The 25079-nt window shown below is 42.4% G+C and overlaps 4 protein-coding genes and 3 non-coding genes across 9 annotated transcripts in view; all 7 read left to right on the top strand.

Annotated features, from left to right (window-relative positions):
• LOC108232802 (E3 ubiquitin-protein ligase HECTD3-like) overlaps positions 1–7163 on the top strand; it is a 9726-nt gene extending 2563 nt beyond the window's left edge. Inside the window, exons 5-20 of the mRNA XM_017410840.3 lie at positions 501–622; positions 932–1045; positions 1266–1348; positions 1459–1624; positions 1737–1818; positions 2879–3061; positions 3136–3188; positions 3259–3427; positions 3505–3618; positions 3690–3779; positions 5004–5210; positions 5298–5427; positions 5990–6064; positions 6369–6450; positions 6558–6629; positions 6738–7163. Of these exons, the coding sequence (XP_017266329.1) occupies positions 501–622; positions 932–1045; positions 1266–1348; positions 1459–1624; positions 1737–1818; positions 2879–3061; positions 3136–3188; positions 3259–3427; positions 3505–3618; positions 3690–3779; positions 5004–5210; positions 5298–5427; positions 5990–6064; positions 6369–6450; positions 6558–6629; positions 6738–6813 (1818 nt within the window). The 3' untranslated portion in view covers positions 6814–7163. The remainder of the gene's footprint in view (positions 1–500; positions 623–931; positions 1046–1265; positions 1349–1458; positions 1625–1736; positions 1819–2878; positions 3062–3135; positions 3189–3258; positions 3428–3504; positions 3619–3689; positions 3780–5003; positions 5211–5297; positions 5428–5989; positions 6065–6368; positions 6451–6557; positions 6630–6737) is intronic.
• A 796-nt stretch (positions 7164–7959) lies between these two features.
• rps8a (ribosomal protein S8a) lies at positions 7960–10661 on the top strand. Of its 2 annotated transcripts, none has more exons than XM_017410835.3 (6): positions 7960–8009; positions 8874–8980; positions 9205–9304; positions 9492–9667; positions 10054–10183; positions 10509–10661. In XM_017410835.3, the coding sequence occupies exons 1-6, from the start codon at positions 8006–8008 to the stop codon at positions 10616–10618; spliced, it is 627 nt and encodes a 208-aa protein (XP_017266324.1). In that variant the 5' UTR covers positions 7960–8005; the 3' UTR covers positions 10619–10661. The 2 variants fall into 2 exon arrangements, with proteins under 2 accessions (XP_017266324.1, XP_017266323.1); XM_017410834.1 differs by lacking the exon at positions 7960–8009 and adding an exon at positions 8209–8242.
• LOC112450358 lies at positions 9022–9130 on the top strand. The gene has a single exon (XR_003038935.1). It is a non-coding gene; the product is annotated as a small nucleolar RNA SNORD46 (small nucleolar RNA).
• Positions 9350–9417, top strand: LOC112450356. Its single transcript, XR_003038933.1, has one exon. It is a non-coding gene; the product is annotated as a small nucleolar RNA SNORD38 (small nucleolar RNA).
• Positions 9879–9947, top strand: LOC112450357. The gene has a single exon (XR_003038934.1). It is a non-coding gene; the product is annotated as a small nucleolar RNA SNORD38 (small nucleolar RNA).
• Positions 10662–11909: 1248 nt separating the features above from the next.
• On the top strand, positions 11910–18843 carry acadm (acyl-CoA dehydrogenase medium chain). Of its 2 annotated transcripts, XM_017410802.2 has the most exons (12): positions 11910–12038; positions 13306–13408; positions 13546–13643; positions 14203–14272; positions 14383–14483; positions 15500–15580; positions 15996–16126; positions 16360–16468; positions 16536–16676; positions 17624–17719; positions 17791–18039; positions 18112–18843. In XM_017410802.2, the coding sequence occupies exons 1-12, from the start codon at positions 12024–12026 to the stop codon at positions 18181–18183; spliced, it is 1266 nt and encodes a 421-aa protein (XP_017266291.1). In that variant the 5' UTR covers positions 11910–12023; the 3' UTR covers positions 18184–18843. The 2 variants fall into 2 exon arrangements, with proteins under 2 accessions (XP_017266291.1, XP_037837862.1); XM_037981934.1 differs by lacking the exon at positions 11910–12038 and having other exon boundaries at positions 13288–13408.
• A 478-nt stretch (positions 18844–19321) lies between these two features.
• rabggtb (Rab geranylgeranyltransferase subunit beta) lies at positions 19322–24895 on the top strand. Its single transcript, XM_017410830.3, has 9 exons — positions 19322–19439; positions 19746–19853; positions 20600–20797; positions 21095–21200; positions 21377–21429; positions 21755–21865; positions 22246–22371; positions 22943–23092; positions 23257–24895. Exons 1-9 carry the CDS (start codon positions 19437–19439, stop codon positions 23395–23397), a joined length of 996 nt encoding a protein of 331 aa, XP_017266319.1. The 5' UTR covers positions 19322–19436; the 3' UTR covers positions 23398–24895.
• Positions 24896–25079: the final 184 nt, after the last annotated feature.

Below are 25079 nucleotides of genomic sequence, written 5' to 3' on the forward strand. Positions count from 1 at the left end.
ATATATATATATATATATATATATATATTAAAACAAATCGTCTTGCCCAATTGCAATCTTACCATATCTGTTCGAAAAGGAGCAGGTAGACGATACAAGATCTTACAGATCTTATAAAACTTCTTGGGGTTTATACAGCCAAAATACGTCAGCTTGCTCTCTGAAGGAATATTCTGCTTGAAGATGTCGTGTAGGGCACTATTTATTCATTTATTAATTTATTTATTTCCAGAAATCTTTAATGACTGGTCAATCCCCCACAAAAAAAACAAAACATTTCCATCATAGTGGCATTTCTGAGCAGATTTATTAAAGAATCTTATAAAGATTTTCCATCCAAATTCTCACCATTGTAATGCTTTATTATATGTTCATTGGTATCTCCTTGGTTGTTATAAAGTTTCCCATCTTGCTTCGATGGGAAGGGTCGAATCGTTTTTGAAATCTAACAGCCTCGTTGCCTCCTTTTTTAACAACAACGAGTCGGTGTTTGCTGACAGGACGATCCCAGCGGGGGGGTTCAGTGTCTGACGGACGAAGACTCCGACACGTACTGGGAGAGCGACGACATGCAGGGGCAGCACTGGATCCGCCTCCACATGAAGCGAGACGCTGTGGTCAAGTAAGGATCTGAGTCTGCATTAAAACTGAGCTCATCGCCTTTTTATTTATCATGTTTATGTCCGTGTCTGTGTGCTGTAACTCTGACTTTCACAGATATTAAGCTAACATGAGGTGTGGTCGTAGCTGAGAGTCATTCACAACACATCCTCCAAGTGCTAACAGAAGATATTACACATGATGCTGCTAAACTATAACTCCAGAGTTAACCAAACCTGAACCCTAACCTTTAATATGGCTTCTTTAATCCCTTATATTTACATTAGAATCAGTTTGATTGTTTGTAACGAGCCTGTTTGTCTTCCATCAGTAAGCTGATACTAACCGTGGACTCGTTCGACGACAGCTACATGCCGAAGAGAGTGACGGTTTACGGAGGAGAGGGAGACAACCTGAAGAAGCTGAGTGACGTCACCATCGACGAGTGAGCTCCGTTCAGTAAAATGTTTAAGAATATTCACAGTAATTTTCCTCAGATAGATGCAAAAAGCAAGTGATGGAACAGAAAGATGAACTTTGTGCTTCATTTTTACATGAGAAGATAGTTTATTAAATAATAATGTCCAATTTTCTTGCTGATAGTGGAAAAGATCCGACTGAATCTCAAGTTTCATGTATTTATTTTGACTTGTTTTGTCTTCCAGCACTCTGATTGGAGAGGTGTGCGTCCTGGAGGACATGACGTCTCACCTGCCTGTTATTGAAGTTAGAATTGAAGAATGTAGAGGTCAGCATTTATTAAACATTAGCTTTAAAATGAAGAGGCTGCTTGTGTTTCAATTTTTCCGGTGTGTAGTTATTGTGTCGTTAGTTAAACTCCTCGTTTGGCTTTTCCAGATGAGGGGACGGACGTCCGGATTCGAGGTTTAAAGATCAAGTCGTCGTGTGAAAGGGACCTGGGTCTGAACGCGGATGTTTTTCAGTCCTCTAACTTGGTGCGTTACCCCCGTCTGCAGGGCACCCCGCCTGACATCCTGTACCGCAGAGTGTTAGTCATCCAGAGGTAGGCCTGCTCCCATCGGACCGCCGGGGGCTCAGACAGGTTTCCCCCCTGCAGGTCAGGTCTTTATTCCAAGCATCGTTTTCTAACGTTTGGCTTCATCGTCTGTCTGCAGGTTCATCAGCCTCCTGGACAGCGTGCTGCCACACCTGGTACCTGCCTGGGACTACAGCCTGGGAACCTTCAACCAGATCAAAGTGAGTTCTGAATAAAAGTTCAGGTTGTGGGAAAGAAGATGTTACAGTGAACACAGATTTAGTTTGTTTTCTACAGATACAGCATTTGCTGAATGTTGAATGACTGACATGAGCTCTGAAATTTGTTAAAGAAGTTGTTAAAGTTAAAAAAAAGATAAAAGCATCTCTGAAGTTCGACTTCAGGCCTTCAGTTCTCTGTTTGCTCATCTCTGCTTGTGTGCCCCAAGGCTCTGTCCTTGGGTCCCTTCTTTTTATCATCTACCTTCTTCCTTTCGGTCATACCTTCCATAAATTTGGCATCCTTTTTCACTGGTATGCGGATGACACCCATTTCTACTTGGTTAGCAAACCAAGTAGTGGGCTCAGTTCCTGCTTTACTTGACAATTTTCTCCAAATATACACTGAGAAAACAGAACTTATCCTTGTCTGGTACAAACCACTCTTTCGAAATCCGACCATTTTCTCTTCCCACTTCACAACTAATTGGTTTTTCCCTGCAACTATGGTTATGAACTTTGGGTAGTGACCAAAAGAACGAGATCTTGGATGCAGGAGGTCGAAATGAGTTTTCTGCTCAGAGTAGCTGGGCTCTCCCTTAGAGGTAGGGTGAGAAGTTCAGTTATCCAAGAACGACTCGGAGTAGAGCCGCTGCTCCTCCACATCGAGGGGAGCCAGTTGAGGTGGTTCAGGCATCTGGTAAGGACGCTCCCTCAGCTCCTCCTAGGGTGGTGTTCCGGGCATGTCCAACTGGGAGGAGACCCCGGGGAAGACCAAGGACATGCTGGAGAGACTCGGCTGGCCTGGGAATGCCTTGGAATCCTCCTGGAAGAGCTGGAAGAGGTGGCTGTGGAAAGAGAACAAGCGGCAGATAAGGGATACATGGATGGACATTGCTTACTCCACTGTTTGTTGGTTTTGGCACAAACATAAAACTTAAAGTAAAAAGAAGCACCGATTAGACCTCTCTAAGGAACAGTTACCATTTAATAGCTGAAACCGTCCAAATGAATCTCCATCTAGTTTTTTTATTCTTCTATGTGTTTCTTTGTTGTCTTCCAGAGCATAAAGCAGTTCCTGCTGCTGACCAAACGGCGCTCTGCCCTCATCACTCAGTGCCTGAAGGACTCTGAGACCAGTAAGCCAAACTTTATGCCTCGACTCTACATCAACAGACGTCTGGCCATGGAGCACAGAGACAATCCATCCCTGGACCCCAGCTGCAAGAACGCTGTGTTCAGTCAGGTAAACCTCAGTGTCAGGAGACAGGAAGTACTCCAGATGTTGTTGTTTCATCTGTGTTATCGTTTCTCCTGCAGGTGTTTGAGGGTCTGAAGCCGTCTGACAAACTTGAGAAGACGTTGGATTATAGGTGCGTCTGTCGGATCACCCCTGGATGGATTTCATCACAGATTATAATTTACTGTAATCTGTCTCATCAGATGGCCTGCTGGATATGATCAGTGGTGGGAATGTAAGTTCATCGCTGAGGGAATCATCGACCAGGGAGGAGGATTTCGGGACAGCCTGGCGGACATGTCGGAGGAGCTTTGTCCCAGCTCAGCTGAGTGCCCCATGCCTCTGCCGTTCTTCACCCGAACGTCCAACCAGGTAGTTGCTCCTCATCGCTGCCCGTCAGGATCTGAGTGTTCCTGCTTCTTTAAAACCGTCCTCTGCTCGTCCGTCAGGGCGCCTTAGAGGCCAGAGACTACTACGTCCCCAACCCGTCCTGCAAGGACTTCCAGAAATATGAGTGGATCGGTCAGCTGATGGGAGCTGCTCTCAGAGGGAAAGACTTCTTAGTGAGTGACGTGTCCACATCACTCTGGCACCCTTTACACGTCCATCCTGAGACGTTTACCTTTTTCTGTAGGTTTTGGCGCTGCCCGGGCTGGTCTGGAAGCAGCTGACTGGAGAGGCCGTCAGCTGGAGCAAAGACTTCCCAGCAGTCGACTCGGTTCTGGTGAGGACATTTAAACGATGTCCATCTTCCTCTGCAGTCATGAAATGTTTTTATTCTTAACCCTCATTCAGACAACCGGGTAGGTGGGGGGTTGTTCATGTGGGTGCTCGGGTCATGTCCCAGAGTGGTGGGCTCCCGCCGGGTGGTCTATGGCTCCTGGGGATGTTGGCTCGGCTGGAGTCCTGGGGGCTGCGCTGGGCTCTGGTGGGCGTCCCCTCCCGCAAGACCTACTGGGAGGTTTGCTTACCGGGGGGGGGGTGGCTATATGCCCTTTCACCTTGGTCCTTCTGGGTTCCGGCTGCAGTGGTGGACTGGTCCCTGCCCAGTATGTTGGGGGCTCTGGGAGGGCCTCTCCTGCTTGGTGCTGGGCAGTTTCTCTGACAGGATCTGGTGCAGGTGCCAGGTCTTTGGGGGGTTGGCTCCTGGGCTTGGACTGCACAGTGGGAGATGGTGGCGTGGCTGGGTTGAGGGGTGGGCCTGCGTCTTGCCTCTTACCTCTTTCTCCTGGGGTCTGCTGACCCTGTGCTTTGCCGGCGACCTACCTCTGTGCGGACGCGTAGCTGCCTTGGGGGGGTGGTGCCCGGTGTCTGTTTGCCTGGGACTGTTGCTGCCTTCTGGGCTGGATCCACCTGTCCTCTCTGCTCCTGGGTGTGCAGATGGCGGCCCTTCTACTTTTAACTGTGCATCTCCAGGTGGCATACAAGCACATATACACCCACATAACATGAACACACTTTTTATCTTTTACAGTCAGTCTCTGTCTTTCTGCTACACATACACTTACCCCCCACCCCCTCACACACCAATTCACAAACAGTCCTGATGGTTGAAGGTCATATAAACAGGTTACTATTACAACAACGTGGACTGCCTACTCTGATGCTAGATTCAGTCTTGATTCAATAAAGTAAATCATGAAATTAGGATTCTCATTTTGAGATTTCCTTAAATCTGTTCTGGCACATGTAGGCAGCCATATTCTCTGAAATGCCATAACAGGACTCCCCCGACTCTGGATTTCGATTGAATCTCTTCGAAGAACTTTGATGACCTTATTTCAAGTAGACTGTCCTTAAGTGTATATTTATATTTGAATAATCTCATTTCTGTAATCTGTTGGTTTCCTTTGGGACAAACAGTTCTAAATCTTTTAGGTGTGTAACTTTTAAACCGTGATCTGTCCTCTGACTCATTCTTTTTGGTTACTGACAAATCTGTGTTCAGGTAAACCTGCTGGAAGCCATGGAGAACATGGATAAGGAGACCTTCGAGTTCAGGTTTGGGGACGAACTGGTCTACACGACCCCTCTGACCAGCGGTCAGACGGTGGACCTCGTCCCCGGTGGCGGCGACGTGTCCGTTCGATACGAGGACCGAAAGGAGTTCATCCGCCTGGTGGAGAAGGCTCGGCTGGAGGAGAGCAGGCAGCAGGCAAGACCGGAGTTAGAAACTCCTTGCGTTGCTTTCCGACTCGGCAGGTGGAGCTTGTTGTCTGACGCTCCTGTCCGTGTGCCGCAGATTGCAGCCATGCAGGCAGGGCTGCTGAAGGTGGTTCCTCAGGCTGTCCTGGACCTTCTCACGTGGCAGGAAGTGGAGAAGAAAGTGTGTGGAGACCCGGAGATCAGCGTGGAGGCTCTGAAACGCCTCAGTGAGTTTTCACTTTAAAGTGAATGATAAAACACACACTTTCTATCATTATTAAAGACAAATGAGACGTTTTGTATTTAATTTACTCCAAAATTCAGGCATAAGGTAAGTAAAATAACATCTCTATTATAGTTAAAGTTGGGGTTTATTCCTTATTAGTGATTATTATCTTTTATTAGTCAACCAACAAAACTATGTTTGTGTCTTTTGAGTTTCACATCCAATTAATGTGTTTTATAAACACAAAAAATAAAATTTGTTGTTTTTATTCTTCCTTTTTTGTTAAACATATTGGTGCTAATCATAGATTATAATAAAGCATTAATAAAACTATTTAACGTTCCTCAACATTGGTTTGAACCTGCTCTGTGTTCCCTTCACACTGATCAGCCATAACATTATGACCACTGAGGTGAACATGGATTATGCCTGGATATAAAATGAAACTGTAACAGAAAATGGAGATTTGCTTCTCACGGCTGCTCTTCACAAACGTTCAGATGTTTTGTGCATCTGAACGTAAGGACACGGAAACGATCACAACGTTCTCATCTCCCCCGCAGCGCGCTATGAAGACCTGGAACAAAGTGATCTCAGGGTCCAGTACTTGTGGGAGGCGCTGACAAACTTCACCAACGGTGAGCTCTCCTTGTTTGTTTTTAAAGCTGTGATTGTCTCTAACAGCAAAATCTGAGAGCTGTAAAGCTTATTTAATGGCTTTCTTTGTACTGACATAACTTTTTTAGTTGGGTGGGGGGTGGTGCAGAGGTTAGAAGAGGAAAGCCTGTGATCGTGAAGTAGCAGGGATGAGGCGCCCACATCTGCCTCCGTCCTCATTAGCCTCACTGTGACGGGAAGAATGTAGTGGACGAGTTTCCCCTTCGGGGGTGAAACGAGTGTAATCATAAACAAATAAAAGTCTTTTTTTGTTGTTGTTTTCAGAGGATCGCAGCAGGTTTCTGAGGTTTGTAACCGGTAGAAGTCGTCTTCCTGCACCGATCTACGTTTATCCAGACAAACAATGGTGAGCACAAGAGCGTCCTTACAAACTGCTCTTATTGTAGCAAGATTTTGTATTTTTTTATTAGGACAAACAGATGTTTACAACATATTCTTCGTTCCATAATGCAGGTCCGGAACAACCGATGTTCTTCCTCAGTCGTCCACGTGTTCCAGCGCTCTTTATCTATCCAACTATTCAAGGTGTGACGACTTTTACTGCTCCTTAAATGTATATTATTTTGATTTTATCACATCCATACGACCGTTGAACTGTCTGTTCATCAAATATGTGGTTCCTGCTCTCTGCAGCGCAAAGGTTTTTGAGGAGAAGCTGCGTTACGCTGCGTACAACTGTGTGGCTATCGACACCGACATGAGCCCCTGAGAATCACATCCTGACAGAGAAACACCGCCAAGTTTATCACCTCATCCTCACAACCGCAGCTGTATATGATAAAGAGCTATGTAGAAACACACGTGACTGACTGAGATTTTTGATTATTCATGTAAAGGCATACTTTTACTTTAACATGTAAAGAAATAAAATATATGCAGGACTGTGAGACAGCCTCGAGCCGCAACTAATTTATTTATATTTGCTTCCAAGAAGCTGGATGTTCTTGTGATTTTTAAAAGTGGCGTTGAGCAATTTGATCAGAATGTTGTCATTTGTTTTGTCCATTCCCTGACTGTTTTCAAGCCATTAATAAAACACCTGATTGTGAATCATCCGAACATTAAGGGGTTCCTGAACGCCATGCTTTGTCTGTATATGCTGTCATAAAATAAACTGATCTAAATCAAATCCTTAGACACTTTTTTTATGGTTGCAAAAACACATTAGTTGTTTATGATTCAAAAAACACCAATAATAACTATCTAAGGTTGTGTTTTTGTAAAAAACAAGATGATTCCTTAAAAGTTATAAGCTGAAAATTTACCGTATTTATTCAGCGTACAGTCGACAATCATCTGTAGGAGGATGCAGCTTTCATGCGTTTTGCTCTATATATTCGATAGTTTTATACTTTTAAAAGACAGATTTTGAAAATGGAACAGAGCCTTTCTGTTTTGTGTATTTCGTCCATGTATACTTAATTTATTTGTTTATTTAAAACAAAATATGATGCTTTTTTGTACAAAATATTGTTTGAATATAAAAAACATTTTAAAATATGATATAATGCTAACAGCCTTTTATTACCATGTTTAAAACAATAGCTACACATCTATTTTACATCCACACCTATCTCATATCAGATATAAATTATAAAACAGTATTGAAAAAGCATAAGTAGTAAAATAATAAATCAAAACATTAACTTTAAATTAAAAAAATTAAAACACTGGTATATTTGTTTGTTTGTTACAAAGGTTTAGAACCATTTAAGAGGTAAAAGTTAATAAAACTTCACGGTTGTAATGATCTATGAGGTTTATTTATTAAGAATAAAAATAATGTATCTCAGTGTGGGGTTTCCAGTCGCGCTGGCTGTGGCGTCAAATATCGCGAGATTTCGATGCTTCAAACTTTCCCATGAGCCTTTGCGGGTCCTCTTTCTAGCCGGCGCTTGAGAATGGGTACGCGTTTTCCCTTCTTGCTCGGAGGCAGAATCCTTCTTCATCTAACGTTTTAGCGAAGAAATATGCGCGCATCTGTTTGCCTTATTGAAGCTAAATAATTTAAGAACATTCATGCCTCTAAATTTGATGTTAAGCCGCGGTGGATTTTGTATTAAAGAAGTAATTTCCAGTGGATGACAGAAATGCTACAAGATGGCTGCTCTCGTTAGCTATGCAGCTAGCTGCTGAAAGTATGTTTCTGTAGCTGCTGGTGAGGTTTGAAGGGTTTTATTTGGAGATAAACTATTTTAAACGGCTTGTCGTTTTTACTGAAGCTTATTTTGAGTATTTCTCAACATTTTTGGAGCCTCCAGCTCAGCGGACGCAGTTAGCATAAGCTAGCATGTTGGTCATGTCATGCTGCTGCTGCGATACGTTTTAAGAAAAAAAAGATGGTTTTATTATTTATAGGTTTTCCAATGCATGTGTTGAAAGTTCTCATATTTCAAATGTTTGTTTGTTAGCTGTTCGTGCATTTTAGGCTATTGAAGCCACATTTTGGTCGCAACGGGCCTGAAATTGTTAAATATGAAACATAGAATCAGCAGTCTTTTTAATGTATAGTCAAATTTATTATATGCGTGCTTTGATGTGTTGTCGTTAGGGAGCCTGGTTTTAGTGATTCAATGCCAGTTTACCCATAAAAATAACGTAAAATGCTCGAGTGATGTGATGAAACCAATTTAAGCGGATTCCAAAAAACACTGTGGACAAACTACCTTGGAGAACTGATCACTTGAGCACAGGGAGTTGTAGTTTCTTCAAACGCCTCCTTTCGGTGCAGTCATCTTAACACCTGGTTGTTTCTTTACACCAACGCAGGTATCTCAAGGGATAACTGGCACAAACGCCGCAAGACTGGCGGTAAACGCAAGCCCTACCACAAGAAGAGGAAGTATGAGCTCGGACGTCCAGCTGCAAACACAAAGGTGAGGAAAAGGAGAGTCTGTGTTTAGGTTTCGGTGAAATTGGTGTGGGTGATGAAAACTTGACCTTAGGTGGATCTTTTTTTGTGCCGTTTTGGTACAAATCTTTAGGCTCACCAATGGTAGGACACGTCATAGTTACACTGACGCACTTTAACGTATAACCGTATTTGTTTGTGCTGCTGGTGCAGCTTTAATTTACGGGGAAAACTGGTTTGTTCTCACAGCTTGGTCCTCGTCGCATCCACACAGTGAGGGTCCGCGGCGGGAACAAGAAGTACCGCGCTTTGAGGTTGGACTCTGGGAACTTCTCATGGGGCTCTGAGGGTAAGCTTCTCGACTGGAACCAATTAAAGCCTCACTCAATGCTACTTTCTATGACGATACTTTGTCCAGTTCTGCTACTGAATGCAAGTGATGACATTAGTGACCCTGAGAAAGACTCAATGCTCTGCCAGCCGTTTCGGACGCCATCAGATTTCTAGTTCTGACCGCTCTTCGGTTGTGTTTTCAGGCTGCACACGCAAAACCAGGATCATCGACGTGGTCTACAATGCCTCCAACAACGAGCTGGTCAGAACCAAAACCCTGGTGAAGAACTGCATCATTCTGGTGGACAGCCTTCCCTTCAGGCAGTGGTATGAGGCCCACTACGCCATTCCTTTGGGACGCAAGAAGGGTGCCAAGCTGGTGTGTAAACTACTTAAAATCGCCATTTTGCCTTCAGAAATATTGGGGTTATTCCACGTATTGAAGCAGTTCCTTTTGTTTTATGCTAGCTTTAAAAATTAGTCTATATTCTGCTGGTTTGGTGAGTTTTACGTTTAAAGGTGGGTGCTAAATTGCCCACCTAGATCAACAAGCTAAAGAGATGGTAAAAGTTCCTCGGATCTGTTGAATCTTTCTGTGATGATAAACTTGTCAGTTCTGCTACTGAATGGAAGTGGTGACATTTAAAGCCTCTGAGAAAGAATGGTCACAGACGCCGAAGTCTGCAGAAAGGTTGACGTTAGTAGTAAGAATCGCTTATCGCCGTCCTTCTGAGGAAGTCTCGTTGCCTCTCTCCGTGTGTGCAGACCCCTGAGGAAGAAGAGCTCCTCAACAAGAAGAGGTCCAAGAAGACCCAGAAGAAGTACGACGAACGCAAAAAGACAGCCAAGATCAGCAGTCTCCTCGAAGAGCAGTTCCTGCAGGGAAAACTGCTCGGTAAGGCAAACATTTAGCAGCTTTCTGAATATAATTGTTTTAAAAAACGTATTTTTTGTATTTATTCATAATAATTATATAAAAATATGTGAATAATTGTAACAGGTTGTGGTCAATAGATCCTTAAATTTATATGGTGTCACCATTTTTAGATGCTGCTCCAGAAAGTGTCAGAAATGTTTTGATTCATTTTGAGGCTCCAGTTTGTTGTAAATCAGTTTCTGAGGAGCAAAAGATTCCACCTAAATGTGTGGTTTTAAACATTTATGCTGCTCCAGGTGTTCAGTTTCTCATCTGATTGTTTTTATTTGTTCCTGTTTTTCAGCCTGCATCGCCTCCAAACCTGGACAGTGCGGCAGGGCGGACGGCTACATCCTGGAGGGCAAAGAGCTCGAGTTTTACCTGAGGAAGATCAAGGCCAAGAAAGGCAAATAGATGTACACCTGTTTGATACGCTAATAAAATCCAAATGCCCCACGCCTGCGTTCTGTCTGTCTGTTTCCATCGGAAGTAGGTGACCCGGTCACATCTAACGGGCGCGCTTTCGCTTTTTATGACTTTTTACCCCTCGCTGAGAAAACAGGTTTTAAAACTTAGCATTGTTGGTTAAAAATGGCATTGAGAGAAGAATTATAACTGAATCTCAAAGTGAGACTTGGTGTTCAATGAGCTGCTTCCCTTTTAAAGGCGCTCTGGAATATTTCTCTTTATTTTAGAGAATAAAGTTGAGGATTTAACATGAATTAAATGTTTTTTCACAATAATGAACCAAATTCTGTATAAAAATACTCAGAAACGAATGGAAAGTTGTTAGTAGCTGATGGTAATTTCTAATTGGGCTCTATCTTTAAATAACTTTATGGTTGATGGTGTTTGTTTCTCCTGCAAATCTATACTAAACCTTTAAAGCAAAATATATTTTAAAACTAGTATTAAAAAGCACTCGGGGAGCGCAAAACAAAAGTAAAAAAAGTAGGAACCTGGTTGTGATCCTGATCACTGAAATTTAATCATTTATTTGTAAAAACTTAAACATTTTCATTAAAATCCGTTCATTACCTGAGGAGTAATATTGTGCACAAACAGACAAATGAACAAACGCTGCTGAAAACAAACCTTGGCAGAGGTTAATTTTACATTTTATGTTGACTTATGGAGGCTGTGGAGCATGTTTTTGTTGGCCTGCTGCAGATGCTAACCCTAAAAACGAGATTAAGTTTTAGAAACCTTAACTTTTGTTACCCTGCAGTGCAAATCTTTAGACAAGTTTAATTTAGATTCAATTTCTTTTTGATTTTGACAGTACTGCAGCTCCATCAGGGGTCTGTTTATTGTTGTCCTGCATTGTTTAGTTAATATTGATCAAATTAAAATAAAAAATACACATTAAGTTTGTCTATAAGGGTCCAAACAACCAGTTTTACTGTTGTGCCTATCTGAAGGACTACCTGACTCAGTTTTTGTTATTTTCCATGTTTTGTTTTTGTTTTTGAGGTCATTTGTGTGACTTTGCTTGTTTTCCAACAGTTTTAATGACTGGTCCGTTCACTCATTCATCCAAAAATGTCACCAGTTCATGTCTTTGCGCTTGATGTTATGACTTTTATACGCTGTTCTGGTAAATAAAGTCTATAAACAGCAAAGGTGAGTCAAGTTGGACAACTGCAGGAACTGGGACAAAAGTCACAGCGCTGGTGCCGAGGTGTGACACGTGACCAATCCCGCTGCTCTGATTGGTTGACGGAGTGTTCCTGTAGATTCTGATTGGTTCAGAAGATGTTCGTGTTGAAGTGGAGCAGCGACCTGTCATTTCTGTTCTACGGCTTCTTCTACCATAAAAATGCTGCTTAATAAGGTACGATTTTTTTTCTAATTTGTTATCTTATATTATCGTTAACGAGTTTAGGCTTATTGCTGCCTTCTTTAGAGCTGGATTTCTTAAGTTTCAATGAAAGCTAGCCGAGATTAGGTTTGCTACGTGGGCTAACAAGTTAGCAAAATGCTACAGCGGCTAACACCATAGTTTATCTGTTTATAGATTTTTTCCTGATAAAGTTGAGTGTTTGTCCTCTCACCTTTGGCTGTTCAACTGTGACAGTGATCAGTAAGGGCAGATTATTTTGTCATCGACATATTTGGGTAAAATAAAGTTGACAAAAACCCTTCATTGTTAACTAATTATCCCTACTAGTTGACTAGTCTCTGTCAAAAGTGTGCACTAGTCAACTAATGCAACCTGAAAATTTGACATGTTGACTGGTAAACACTAGAATGCTCACTAATCAGCTAGTTGACACTTTTCTGTCCTTACTAGTTAACCGGTGTGCCTAAAAATGTGAACTAGTTAATTGGTGCACCTGAATCTAAAATGCTGACAGATTGACTAGTGTGACAAAATTTGACCTTACAAGTTAATTAGTCAATATTTTAGGTGCACATATTGACTAGTAAGGATAAAAAAGTCTTATGTGGTTCACTACTGGGAACTAGTGGGTGCTACAAGTCAACTAGTGTTTACTTCTGATGGTCACAAGTCATCCATCCATCTTCCAGAGTCGGTAGAAGTCCAGATATCTCTCTTCCAGGAGGATTCCAAAACGTTCTGAGTCGAGAGTCGAGAGTCTTCCCTGGGGTCTCCTCCTAGTTGGACATGCCTGGACCACCTCCATAGGGAGGCGTCCAGGGGACAGCCTTACCTCAGCAGGCTTCTCTACCCTGCAGAGAAAACTCATTTAAATCACCCGTATCTGCGATCTTGTTCTTTCGGTCACCACCCAAAGTTCCTGACCCTAGGTGAGGGTAGGAAGAGCGAGCTTTACCTTGCAGCTCAGCTCCCTCTTCACAACAAACCGGTACAGAGAACTCAACACTGTGGAAGCCGCACCGATCCGCGTGTCGATCTAACGCTCCGTTCTTCCCTCACTCGTAAACAAAACCTACTTGGACAAAACAGACGCTGACCAATTGGACCATCTCCCATACCCCTGAGGGTAAAGAGCTGGTCCAATGTTTGACGGCCGGCCTTTCTTAGTACCAGTGGTTTCTTAAGTTTAGTTCCTTTGGTTTGTTTTTTTATGTAAAAGGTGTGAAAGTGACTGATGCTGATGTTGACCTCCACGCAGGTCTTCAGGGCCGGTCTTCGGTCTGGGGTTCGTCTGCAGAGCTCCGGCGCCACAGCAGCCAGAGCCACCAGCAGTCCTGCAGGATCCCTCGGCTACTCGTTTGGTAAGAAGAAGAAAGAAAAGGGGGTCAACTGTAAATGTTTCCTTTGGAGAGATCATGTGCTAAAACGACTCCAGATTAAAGGATTGCACGCAGCGGTGAGAAAACTTTTAATTTGTGAATAAATAACTCTGCTGCAGAGCTGACGGACCAGCAGAAGGAGTTCCAGCAGCTGGCGAGGAAGTTCGCTCGTGAGGAGATGATCCCTGTTGCAGCTGCTTACGACAAAAGTGGTGAAGTAAGTTTCAAACTCGGATCTTTGTTTGTTTTACAGTTAAGAGCCAGACAATAATGTTCTTTTTAACTCTTAGTTGAACCTTTAGTTCAGTTTTTATCATGTCTGAGGTTTTTTTTTTTTAAATCCTGGTTCAGTTTCTGTTAGCTTTCATTATATCTTAGTTTGTTTTCCTCAGTTTATCTTTTTTCATTTAGATGTTTAGTTTTGTGATTTCATTTAGTTTATCCCAGTTCAAATTTTTGTGTGTGTTTTATGACTTTCTATTTTTGTGTTTTCATGTTGTGAAGCACTTTGAACCACCTTGCTGCTGAAAAGTGTTATATAAATAAATTTGACTTGACTTAAAAAAAATCTTTTCAGATAATTTTTATGCATTCTGTTTGTTGTAGTCATAGTCAGAAAAGTAAAGTTTTGCTGGCAGGATTTAAAACAAATTATGTTGCTTTTATATGAAGGTTTTGTTGTCCAGCTGCTGTTTTAATCTAAACTTGAGTGTATTTGAGTTTAAATTGTTTTTTATTTCCTCCTGTTTTTAATAAACTGTTAAAACTGTCCACAGTATCCCTTCCCCATCATCAAGAAGGCGTGGGAGCTCGGTCTGGTGAACGGTCACATCCCTCAGGAGTACGGTGGGTTGTTTCAAACTTCTGTAGTAAAATCCAGCCGTTGCTGCTGTTTGTGTGTTTGGTTTGGTTTGTGTGTCGCTGTGTGAACCCCCGATGCTTTCATCCTTTCTCAGGTGGGATGGGTCTGCCCATCTTCGACTCGTGCCTCATCACGGAGGAGCTGGCGTACGCCTGCACCGGAATGCAGACCGCCATCGAGGCGAACTCTCTGGGAGTAAGTTTTATAGAATCTCCCCCTGAGTGTTGCCTAATCTGGACGAGGAAGTGACAATAAGAGCAACTCACCTAAGCGTGGGATCAGTTAGAAAAGTCTGCTGCTGACGAGGAATGAACCAACGCTTTTATTCATTTAATTTAGAGCCGGAGCGTCAAACCTCGGACCTCCAGGCTCCAACGTCCTGGAAGGTTTAGGTTTTTCTGCTCCGACACACCTGATTCAAACGGTTTAACCACCTCCTCACTAAATCATCGGGTTCTCCACAAGTCGTCCATTTTAAATCAGGTGTTTTAAAGCAGGAACGTGTCTAAAACCTGCAGGAGATCGACCCCCGAGGAGCGGAGTTTGACACGTGTTTTAGTTGTTTCCTGACGGGATCTTAGCCGACGTAAAACCTTCTGCTCGAACAAAACATGACCCCATGTTGGCAAAATGATGAATATATCAATACTGAATTGTTATTTTTTATATTCTCCATCTATAAAGCTTCAAAATTATCCGTTGTTGGTTGAAATTTGGCGATTTATCAACTGGCAACAAGCTGGTTTTTATTGGTCTGGAATTTCAGCCGTATATTTAAGAAGTGGGAATCCTCCGAGCTTCACAACGAGGCCAAACATTATACAAAGGGATTTCCAGCAGAGAAAAATTGTCGATTTCAAAGGAAATTATAAGAGTTATAAGACAAAGGGTTATTTCAGAAGACATACCTGTTAGAAGAACTTGAATTTAAAGGTTGATTAGGAAGATTATTTGTTATTTTAGTTACTGGGATCATTAGATGGTCTCTTTATGGACTCGTTTTTACACAAATCTCAGTTTTGTCATCACGGGTCACAGATAAGCGTTGGGCTTCCAGTAAGACAAACATGTCACCTTTAACGTTTACCTCAAAGTGTTCCTTTAACCTGTTGCTTCAAAAACCAGATGTTCAGAGTCCTCAAGGTCTTTATAAAACCTAACGCCACGTTGGTCGTGACAAATATAAACAAATCTTTGTTTCTGCCACACAGCAAATGCCCGTTATTCTTGCCGGCAACGAGGCGCAGAAGAAGAAATACCTGGGGAGGCTGACCGAGGAGCCGCTCATGTGTGTAAGTCTGGAGAAGGTTTTAACTTCAGCAGCGTTTGAATAAAAAGATAATGATCCGTTTTTTAGTGAGTTTAGGTTCCCAGCTGGATCAAACCTGATCTGTTTGGATGAGAATGATGAGTTTGGAAAGCAGCAGCCAGAGCGTTTATTCTGCAGATTATCTTTTCATCCTTTATGCATTGTGTTGATAATAATGTTTGTAACTGAGCTGCGGAGGATAGTTACTGTCTGCTGGTCAGCTGATGAGAAAAAACTGAATTTGTGTAAATAATGAGGTGAAGAAGCTCATGTTTTATTGCCGTTAGCCCTTGAGTTTCTTTCAGTTTTCTAACAGCAGCAAAAACAACAACAACAAAAGATTTCGATCCAGATCAGATTATATCGACGGGATTTGTTTTGTTTTTTCTTCCCGGCAGGCGTACTGCGTCACCGAACCCGGGGCGGGTTCTGACGTGGCCGGCATAAAGACCCGAGCGGTGAAGACGGGCGACGAGTACGTCGTTAACGGGCAGAAGATGTGGATCACCAACGGAGGGAAGGCCAACTGGTGTGTGTTCTCCTGTTCAGACGGTCACTTTAGAGACTACATTTATTAATTACTGTCTGATAACTGGAGCTCTGCTGCTGATGTGGGATCAATAAAGTCTGTATTTATATCAGGTTGGACCACAGAATTAGAAGTAAATTAACTCAATAATATTTTGCTTTATATTATGGATTTATGTGTCATCTGTGTAGATAACTTCTAAATTAATTCTCATTTTTTTAAAAATCGTTCAGGTACTTCCTGCTTGCCCGCACCGACTCTGATCCCAAATGTCCAGCCAGCAGAGCTTTTACTGGCTTCATCGTGGACGCAGACACTCCGGGAATTCAAATAGGAAGGAAGGTAAGAAGGAAGTCTTTTTACTCAACGCTTCTTCCAGGGGAAAGAAACTAAACTTTCACCCTTTCAGGAGATGAACATGGGTCAGAGGTGCTCCGACACCAGAGGCATTACGTTTGAGGACGTCAGGATACCGAAGGAGAACGTCCTGATCGCAGAAGGAGCCGGTTTCAAAATCGCCATGGGTGCCTTTGACAACACCAGGCCACCGGTGAGTCCTCCAGCTGGAACCTGGATTTACCCCACCCAACACCCAGAGGGCTACGGTGGCCCTGGAGTTCAAACCAACACTAGTCGGCACCAGTGGGAAACAGGAGACATCGCTGATTGGACGACGGCGCCGTTTAGCTTTTGAACCGGAAGTTCTTCTTCCAGTAGCGTAGACCCAAACGTAGCTGTAGCTGCTGTCCAATAATATTTGAGTCTGGACGTCCATACGAGGGGACACTGGACGCTCAGGACTGATCACGAAATGTCAGGTTCAAAAGCTGAACGGCGCTGTCGTCCAATCAGTGATGGCTCCTGTTTCCTGCTGGGGCCGACCTCTTCAGGTAGGTTAACGTTGTTTTTAAATTTGTTGCTGTGTTTAGTGATTTATTGATGTTTGGCACTTCAGGGCCACCGTAGAGGGCTCAGGGGGTTTAAAACAGGCAGAAGTAGGAGCAGGTTCTTGGTTTTATTTTAATATTTCTGATACGTTAAACATCTTGGTTGAGTATCGGGACGTTGAGGTAAACTTGCAGCTTTTAAAATTATAATGTTTGGAAGAGAAGAGTTGGTTTTATTTCAGGATTATTATCATTATCACCTCCTGAAGATATACGGGTTATTTGATGCAGCTGGAGTTGCCTGATTTGTTGGGCGTTTAAAATCACGTTTAATAAATCTGTTGGAGGTTATTGTAGGTAAAGTTCATATTCAGGAGTTTTTTATGATACATTTTACTGCTGCACATTTGTTTAGTGCTGATTAAAGCAGCCAGAGTTATGCTATCCTTAGAAATGCCACACGACAACCTAAAAAATGTTAACGTACTTTGCTTTTCGATGGGATAAGACGTCATGTTTAAGTGTCCTGCTTGTTGCCCACAGCTTCCAGAGTAAAATCCAGAGTTAAATGAATGTTTTTATTGAGATTTTGTGACCTGATGTCGTTTAGGTGGCAGCAGGAGCCACAGGTTTGGCACAGAGAGCTCTTGATGAAGCCACCAACTACGCCCTGGAGAGGAAGACGTTCGGCAGAACTATCGCTGAGGTTTGTTGGCACGAGCGTTCGTTACAGGGTTTTTTGATTTGCGTCGTTTTTAACTCCGTGGCGTTTGGCAGCATCAAGCCGTGTCGTTCCTGCTGGCCGAGATGGCCATGAAGGTGGAGCTGGCCAGGATGGCGTACCAGCGGTCCGCTTGGGAACGGGATCAGGGCCGCAAGAACACCTACTACGCCTCCATCGCCAAGGCCTTTGCGGGAGACATCGCCAATCAGGTGGCCTCCGACGCCGTCCAGATTTTCGGAGGCAACGGGTTCAACAGCGAGTACCCAGTAGAGAAGCTGATGAGGGACGCGAAGATCTACCAGGTGGGTATTTGTTTGTACCCGGGGTCGAATCTCTGCCGGACTTCTGTTTGAATTTGTTCCGTCTTGTTGTAGATCTACGAAGGCACGGCTCAGATCCAAAGGCTCATCATCGCCAGAGAACACCTGGGAAAATTCAAGAAATGAAGGCAGCTGCCGAACTCATCGTCTGCGTTCAGTCCTCGTAGCTCTGTACATATTTCTGTAAAATGAACCCGTCCGCTTAAAATCAAGGTTCAGCTGTAGATGTTTGCCTTTAAAGAAGCTTATTCTCATTAGGAATGTGAAAATGAAGAGTCAGAGGAAGGAAAAATGTCACAATGCGTCGTGTTGTCACATCCAGTTTAGGAAGTTTCTGTTAAAATACAGCTGCTGGAGGAGTGAGACACAAACGTCTTGTCATAGGATAATTAAAGCGTTTAAATGATTATTTAAAGGCATTAATCATGTAAAACTGCTGAAGTTAACCCTGTACATGATAAAGCAGTAAACTGACTTCTGTTTTCTCTAAAGATAAATTTGGAAACAAGTTCAAACTTTCATCTTCACACCTTAAATTTTTTTTTTTTCTCGCTTTTTCATGCCTTAATCTGCTTCTGACACCTAACTCTGCGCCTGTCGAAGATCAAATCTGTAAATTTAATGTTAAAATGCATTTTTCACCAGAATGTGAAGGGAAAAACGGTCAGTAAGTCGTGTAATCTGCTTTTCTACATCAGCTACTTTGTGTTCAGATGTTGCCAAAAGTTGTGGGATGGATTTTCTGAGCCGATTTGTTTTCACTTTATTAAAAGTTTCAGTCTGGAACGTCTTGTTGAGTTTTTTTTTTAATTTTTTTTTTAATGAACGTCAGTGTAATTTATGTTTGTGTGAGTCTGAACCTGAAACTATGATCTACCTGCACTGTCACGCTACCGACATCTTCTGGAAAGAAGTAATCCGGTATATCTAAATATAGACTAACTCTAATTTCTGTTTAAGTTGGAACAATTTGGAGTCAGTGTCAAAAGCAAAAAACAGAAAGAACTAGATATCATAAATTTGTTAATACTCTTAGGGAAATATCACATTTATAAATCCAGTTCAGTCACTTTATTCCCTTGTTTTAGGCCGTCCTAAAGGAGTCTGAACGGTACATTAAAAACGTTTTTACTCTAATAATAAGAAAGCTATAAAACATGATTTAATGTGTTTACTTGAATAATTCCACTAACTTTTTGTCTTCTACTGCTGCTGTTTTCTCCATTGAAGTCTCGTTTCCGCTCGTCTTCTTGCAGTACTCCACCCGGGGCTGAAGGTGGCGCTGAAAGCTAAAAGCACTTTAAACTAGCTACCGCAAAATACTCCGTAGAAGAAGAAAACCAGAGGATAATAAGCTCTATCATGCAAAATATGCCAAAATGGTAAACATTAAGCTGTTTCCACGTTGTGCGCGGATGTTTTAGGAGATAACGTTATAATCTAAGTGGGTCTAAATGAAAAGTAATTTTTGTTTTGCTCAAATGTTGCGTCAAACTGAGCGTTAATCTGTGAAAGTAGCTAGCATTAGCGTTAGCATGTAGCAGCCCTGTCAGCTGAGCTGACGGCCGTCGCGTTTTATTTGTTTAACTTTAAAGGAAATGTTCGGAAGGTGCTGTGGTTTGATAAGTTATATTTTTTGGAGGGGGGTTGGGTTTGTTTGACCTGTGTTTTGTGTGTTTCGTTGTCAGAGTGCTCAACTAAAAGACGTCCTCATTAAAGCCGACGCTCCCAGCTCGCTGCTGCTGGACAAACATGCGGACTACATCGCTGCCTACGGCTCCAAGAAGGACGACTATGTGAGTATTTATTATTTACTGTCTGACACCAGGTTATACAACCCTAACATTCGATTATAAGGGATCAAATGGACGTAGTGTCGTTTAACATCACATGTCAAAAACCACATCTTCAGTAAGGTTTAAATGTGCCTTTAGAGGACACAGTTTAGTTGTGGTAATAGATCCACAACTTGTACAGATCCTATTTTAAAGTTTCTCATTCACTTATTTATACACACTCATGAACTGATAAATCGTGTCTTGCCAAAGGACACTTCAGCACCCTTCAGGAGCAGGGAATCAAACCCCAAACCCTCCAATTAGAAGACGGGCCAATTAGCAAACAGTTTAAAATACAAAAAAAAGAACAACTGTGAGAATAATCACTGATGATTAGATTATTCTTCACAGAAGTTGAGCGTTTCTGTTGAAAGTGTTGACAAGATTGAGCAAACCTTTGATGCTAACTATAATAATAATAATAAATTGAATGTTATCAGGTCAAACGATGGGATTTTTTGCCTGAACAATATGTGATCAGTACCTGAGGTTTGGATCAGTCAGTATGTAAACACCTGGTGTTTATGCTCCACGTAAGCTCAAATTCTTATATTTTCTGCCTTCAACTAGCGCTGAGTCTGTGTTATTTAGTGAAAGTGAAACTATAAGGACATTTCAAACATATAGCTTCTCCTCTGAGAGGTTATTTTTAAGGTTTAAAGACATTTCAGCAGAGATAAAACTCGTCTGTGTTGTGTTTGCAGGAGTACACGCTGTCGGAGTACCTGAGGATGAGCGGGATCTACTGGGGTTTGACGGTGATGGACCTGATGGGCCAGCTGCACAGAATGAGCCGGCAGGAGATCGTAGATTTCATCAAAGCCTGTCAGCACGAGTGTGGAGGCGTGAGTGCCAGCATCGGGCACGACCCACATCTGCTCTACACCCTCAGTGCTGTCCAGGTGACTCTGAACGCCGCTCTCCTGTGGTTTAAGTCCGATTAAAATTCATCTTTTTACTCAATAAATGAATGTTGACAACAGAAATAGGGATGTACTTAAAAATGTCCTTATTTTGAAACCCTGAACTGTAAAATAATGTATTTTTCTGGGACTATTTTGTTCAAATCCATGGTGAATGTTTTGAAACAATCCTCACTGAGGAAATAAATGTTAAGTTTTTGTAAATGAGCTGTAGTATCACATGTTTCTCTCCAGGTTTGAGCTCACAGTCTTTTCGTTTTTCTATCTCCTCCTCAGATCTTGTGCTTGTATGACAGCATGGAGGCGATCGATGTGGACAAAGTGGTGGAATATGTGAAAGGGCTTCAGCAGGAGGATGGCTCTTTTGCAGGAGACAAATGGGGTGAGCGAGCTGTATTTAAAGAAAAACAAAAAAATTAGTTTAGTTCCTTTCATTGCATTCAAAAATACCAAACAGTTCCTTCCAGGTTTTTTTGCCTTTTGAACAATACATAGTCAGATTTTTGCAGCACAAAGGAGCTGGAAACAATAAGCTGTATCCATTTTTTATTTTTTCAGGAGAGATAGACACACGGTTTTCTTTCTGTGCTGTTGCTACGTTGGCATTACTGGTAAGTTTTTTTTCACTTTTTATCCACAAATATCATAAAGCGGACAGTAATGCAGTTAAATACAACAGTAAACTTTAAGAAGTTCTGTTTTGTTTTTTGTTGAAGCCAATTCACTGAACTCTCATTCAGCTGCAGTCATTGTTGGGTTTTATTTATTAAAATACAGACCAAATAACAAGACAGCGGCTGACTGAATTAAAGCATTCATTCTGAGACCCTGAAACCGTTTCAACAAACAGGACTGTTTACATTCGAGTGTTAGTTTGTCACGTTTTATCGTGTAGTTTGAAGATGACTCTGTGAATCTTCATCTGACACTTCTAAGGGGAAGATGGACTCGATAAATGTCGACAAAGCTGTGGAGTTCGTCTTGTCCTGTATGAACTTTGATGGAGGTTTCGGCTGCAGACCTGGTTCAGAGTCTCACGCTGGGCAAGTGAGTTCACCGATGGACGGGTTTTTGGTTGAACTCAGCTTCCTTCTTTCCATCCTGGTTCTGGAGGGCCTCCATCCTGCAGGTTTTATGTGTTTCTCTTCTCTGACTCACCTGATCTGAATGACTGAGTGATGAACAGGCTTCTGCAGGGCTTGAAGAGCAGAGAAACATCTAAAACCTGCATGTTGGTGGCCCTCCAAGACCAGGATTGGATACCACTGATCTAAAAAAGAAGCTCAGTCCTTTAAAATGAAGTAGAAATGAATGGGTGTGAAGTTGCCCCAGGCTCTGAGTCTGAGGTGAACAGTAACAGGATGAATGAAACGTTGCCCGTCGTGTCGTTGAAACCAAACCTGTTATTTCTCCGTCCCGCCCATCAGATCTACTGCTGCACCGGCTTCCTGTCGCTCACCGGCCAGCTGCACCAGCTGAACGCCGACCTGCTGGGCTGGTGGCTCTGCGAGAGGCAGCTGCCGTCCGGAGGCCTCAACGGACGACCGGAGAAGGTTTGTGCCCTCGGATAATCCGCGGTGTCGTTTCTGACAAGACTGCAGACGCGACGGGATTATAATCTGGTTCGTTTACGTGCAGACCACCATTTTATGTTTGAAGACATAAACGCCAACTGAAATATATTTCCACATTAGTCTTTAAATTAAATTAACATCAAATGATTTAAGATGTAAAACACAAATGTGAGACTGGCTCAACCGTTTAAGAATATTTAATATTTAATTTTTGTTTCATGTTACTGATCATCTTGATATTCATAAGATTTTTAGCTGCTGTTTTTCAGTTTGGGCTGCTTAGGTTAAAATATAACTCCCATTTAAGCTAATTTTAGCCTCTAAACTTAAACTAAACACAGAGAAATGAACTAAAACTGAATTTATTCCAGTAACAGACTTCCCTCTCTGTGTGTCATCCAGTCTGTCAGAAATGCCAGATATTTGGAGCTTCTTGTCGCAGTTATTTTTCTGAGAGCTGCTGTGAGAAACGTTAATGTAAAAGTGTCTTCTTCGTTTTTTTATTTCCTAAACCTGACGTTGGCTTTAACCAAACTCCCGTCTGACTCAGCTTCCAGATGTCTGCTACTCCTGGTGGGTCCTGGCGTCCCTGAAAATCATCGGCAGGATCCACTGGATTGACAAAGCCAAGCTGCGGAGGTTTATTCTGGCCTGTCAGGACGAGGAGACGGGAGGCTTTGCTGATCGACCGGGAGACATGGTGAGACGCGTAAACTCCCACCCTCCTGTAAAACCTGCAGTGACCTCCTCTACATGCACATATTTCTCATTTCATGTCATTTTTACAAGATATCCTTTACTGCTTCTACTTATAAATGCATATTTGCTTCATGTTGTTGATTCTTGTGACCTTCTGTCCTGCAGGTGGATCCTTTCCACACTCTGTTTGGAATCGCGGGTTTGTCTCTCCTCGGCGACAAACAGATTAAAGCAGTGAATCCAGTTCTGTGCATGCCTGAGGACATCCTGCAGAGGGTCGGTCTGCAGCCTGACCTCCTCAGTTAGCCCCCTGAAGCTTCACATACGTCACAAACTGAAACACTGCTGCCCCACACACACACACACACACCCTCCACCCATAAACGCCTCTCAGCCTGACGCTACACACCCGCAGCTGGATGTCGGAGGTGAAGATGGAGTTTCTCAGACTTTATGGAGGACAAATGGAGTCTTAATCCTCCTTTATTCAGCTCAGATGACTTCTTTCAATCCAGCCATTTTTTATGTTTTAAAGAGATTTTCCATCACATCTGATTCATAAAATAACATTCCTTAGTTTAGAAGAAAACATAAAACCACTTGGATCTCATCATAAACGGAGGCCTCTGATTCATCATTTGTTTGTTTGTCTGTTAGCAAATATCTCTCGAACCAGTGGGGAGATTTGAATGAACCTCAGACTTTATTCATCCACATCTGATTACCTTTGGAGTCAACCTCAGCAAACACAAACCTGGCTGGGACTCTGTAGTTTTTACAGATTTTGAGCTAAAATCTGGTGTGGTCGTAGCTGAGCGGTGTCCCCGACACGCTCAGAGCGCCAGCAGATCATGAGACAGTTTTAGTTTAAGACTCTGGCATGCAAGGTGGCGGGCGACAGGCATTCCTTCAAGGAAAGCTGCTTTCATACCTCCAGTAATCCTGGAATATTATTTTTGGGAAATACCAGATTTATTCTGAAAGAATAAAATCTGAAGCTGACGCTCAAATGAATTCAGCTGAAAAGAACAAAACACAGTTAAAGGCCTGGCAGTCCTTTAGGGCAATGATTCCCAAAGTTGGGGTCGGGACCCCAATGTGGGTCACCCAACATCAACTAGGGGTCCTTAGATAATCTCCAGATATCACGTTACAATTAAAAACCCAGTTTTTATTATATATTTACACTATAATTGTTACGGGACATTGAAATACAAGTCATTTAATGATTTAAAAAATAGCAAAATGGATGCTAAGACTGTTTTTGTTGTCATTATGCCCTTATTTAATAGAATCATGAGCACGTTTGGACATTTAAACTCCGACAGATGGGGTCACACACCTTTGTCACTGTTATTTTATGAGTTGGAAGCTGAAAAGTTTGAGAACTGCTTTAGTGAATGCATGTCGCCCGCCGCCTTTCATCTCGTGGTGAGAAGTGTTCACAGAGCATGTGCTGGTAATGACTCTCAGCTACTACCACACTGCGTTTTAGCTCAACGTCTGTAAAATTAATAGAATTACAGCCATGCTGGAGTTCCTTAAGGACAGGTGGCTGTGGCAGCCATCTTGAATGGGGTTGGCTCCTGAAGCTGATCGGCTGCAGACGTACGTCCTCTAATTATTTCCTGAAAGTTTCATCAGGATCTGTGCTGCGGTTTGTTGTTTTTGTTCAGACTCGGGCGTTATAAAATCACAACTCCTGGTGTCAAATGTTGTCAAACTGTCAAAGGTTTATGTGTTGTTGCATAACCGTCTGTCTGCTGTGATGAAGAGTAAATAAATAACACCGTTCCAGCTTCAAGTCTTCCTCTTAAAACACAAAATGAGACGTTTTAGTTTACAAAGACCTTCAAAAGTTATAACATCAGCAGCATACAGGTTTTTATTATAGATACTTTATTCATCCTCATGTCTTCAAATGCTTCATATAGTTTATATTTAAGTTTATAATATTTTTTAGGAATCTTGAGAGTTTCAGCTCATCA

This window comes from Kryptolebias marmoratus, linkage group LG20 (assembly GCF_001649575.2).
Source record: "Kryptolebias marmoratus isolate JLee-2015 linkage group LG20, ASM164957v2, whole genome shotgun sequence".
In the NCBI taxonomy this organism is placed as follows: Eukaryota; Metazoa; Chordata; class Actinopteri; order Cyprinodontiformes; family Rivulidae; genus Kryptolebias; species Kryptolebias marmoratus.

Excerpts from the sequence above, each read along its gene's own strand:
- rabggtb (XM_017410830.3), top strand. Across the intron at positions 21,201-21,376 it reads TTTTGCAGGAGACAAATGGG|GAGAGATAGACACACGGTTT; the intron begins GTGAGCGAGCTG and ends TTATTTTTTCAG. Across the intron at positions 21,430-21,754 it reads TTGCTACGTTGGCATTACTG|GGGAAGATGGACTCGATAAA; the intron begins GTAAGTTTTTTT and ends GACACTTCTAAG.
- rps8a (XM_017410834.1), top strand. Across the intron at positions 8,981-9,204 it reads GTCCAGCTGCAAACACAAAG|CTTGGTCCTCGTCGCATCCA; the intron begins GTGAGGAAAAGG and ends TTGTTCTCACAG. Across the intron at positions 9,668-10,053 it reads GCAAGAAGGGTGCCAAGCTG|ACCCCTGAGGAAGAAGAGCT; the intron begins GTGTGTAAACTA and ends CCGTGTGTGCAG.
- acadm (XM_037981934.1), top strand. The coding sequence starts at position 13,288 with ATGTTGACCTCCACGCAGGTCTTCAGGGCCGGTCTTCGGTCTGGGGTT. Across the intron at positions 13,409-13,545 it reads ATCCCTCGGCTACTCGTTTG|AGCTGACGGACCAGCAGAAG; the intron begins GTAAGAAGAAGA and ends ACTCTGCTGCAG. Across the intron at positions 16,677-17,623 it reads TTGACAACACCAGGCCACCG|GTGGCAGCAGGAGCCACAGG; the intron begins GTGAGTCCTCCA and ends GATGTCGTTTAG.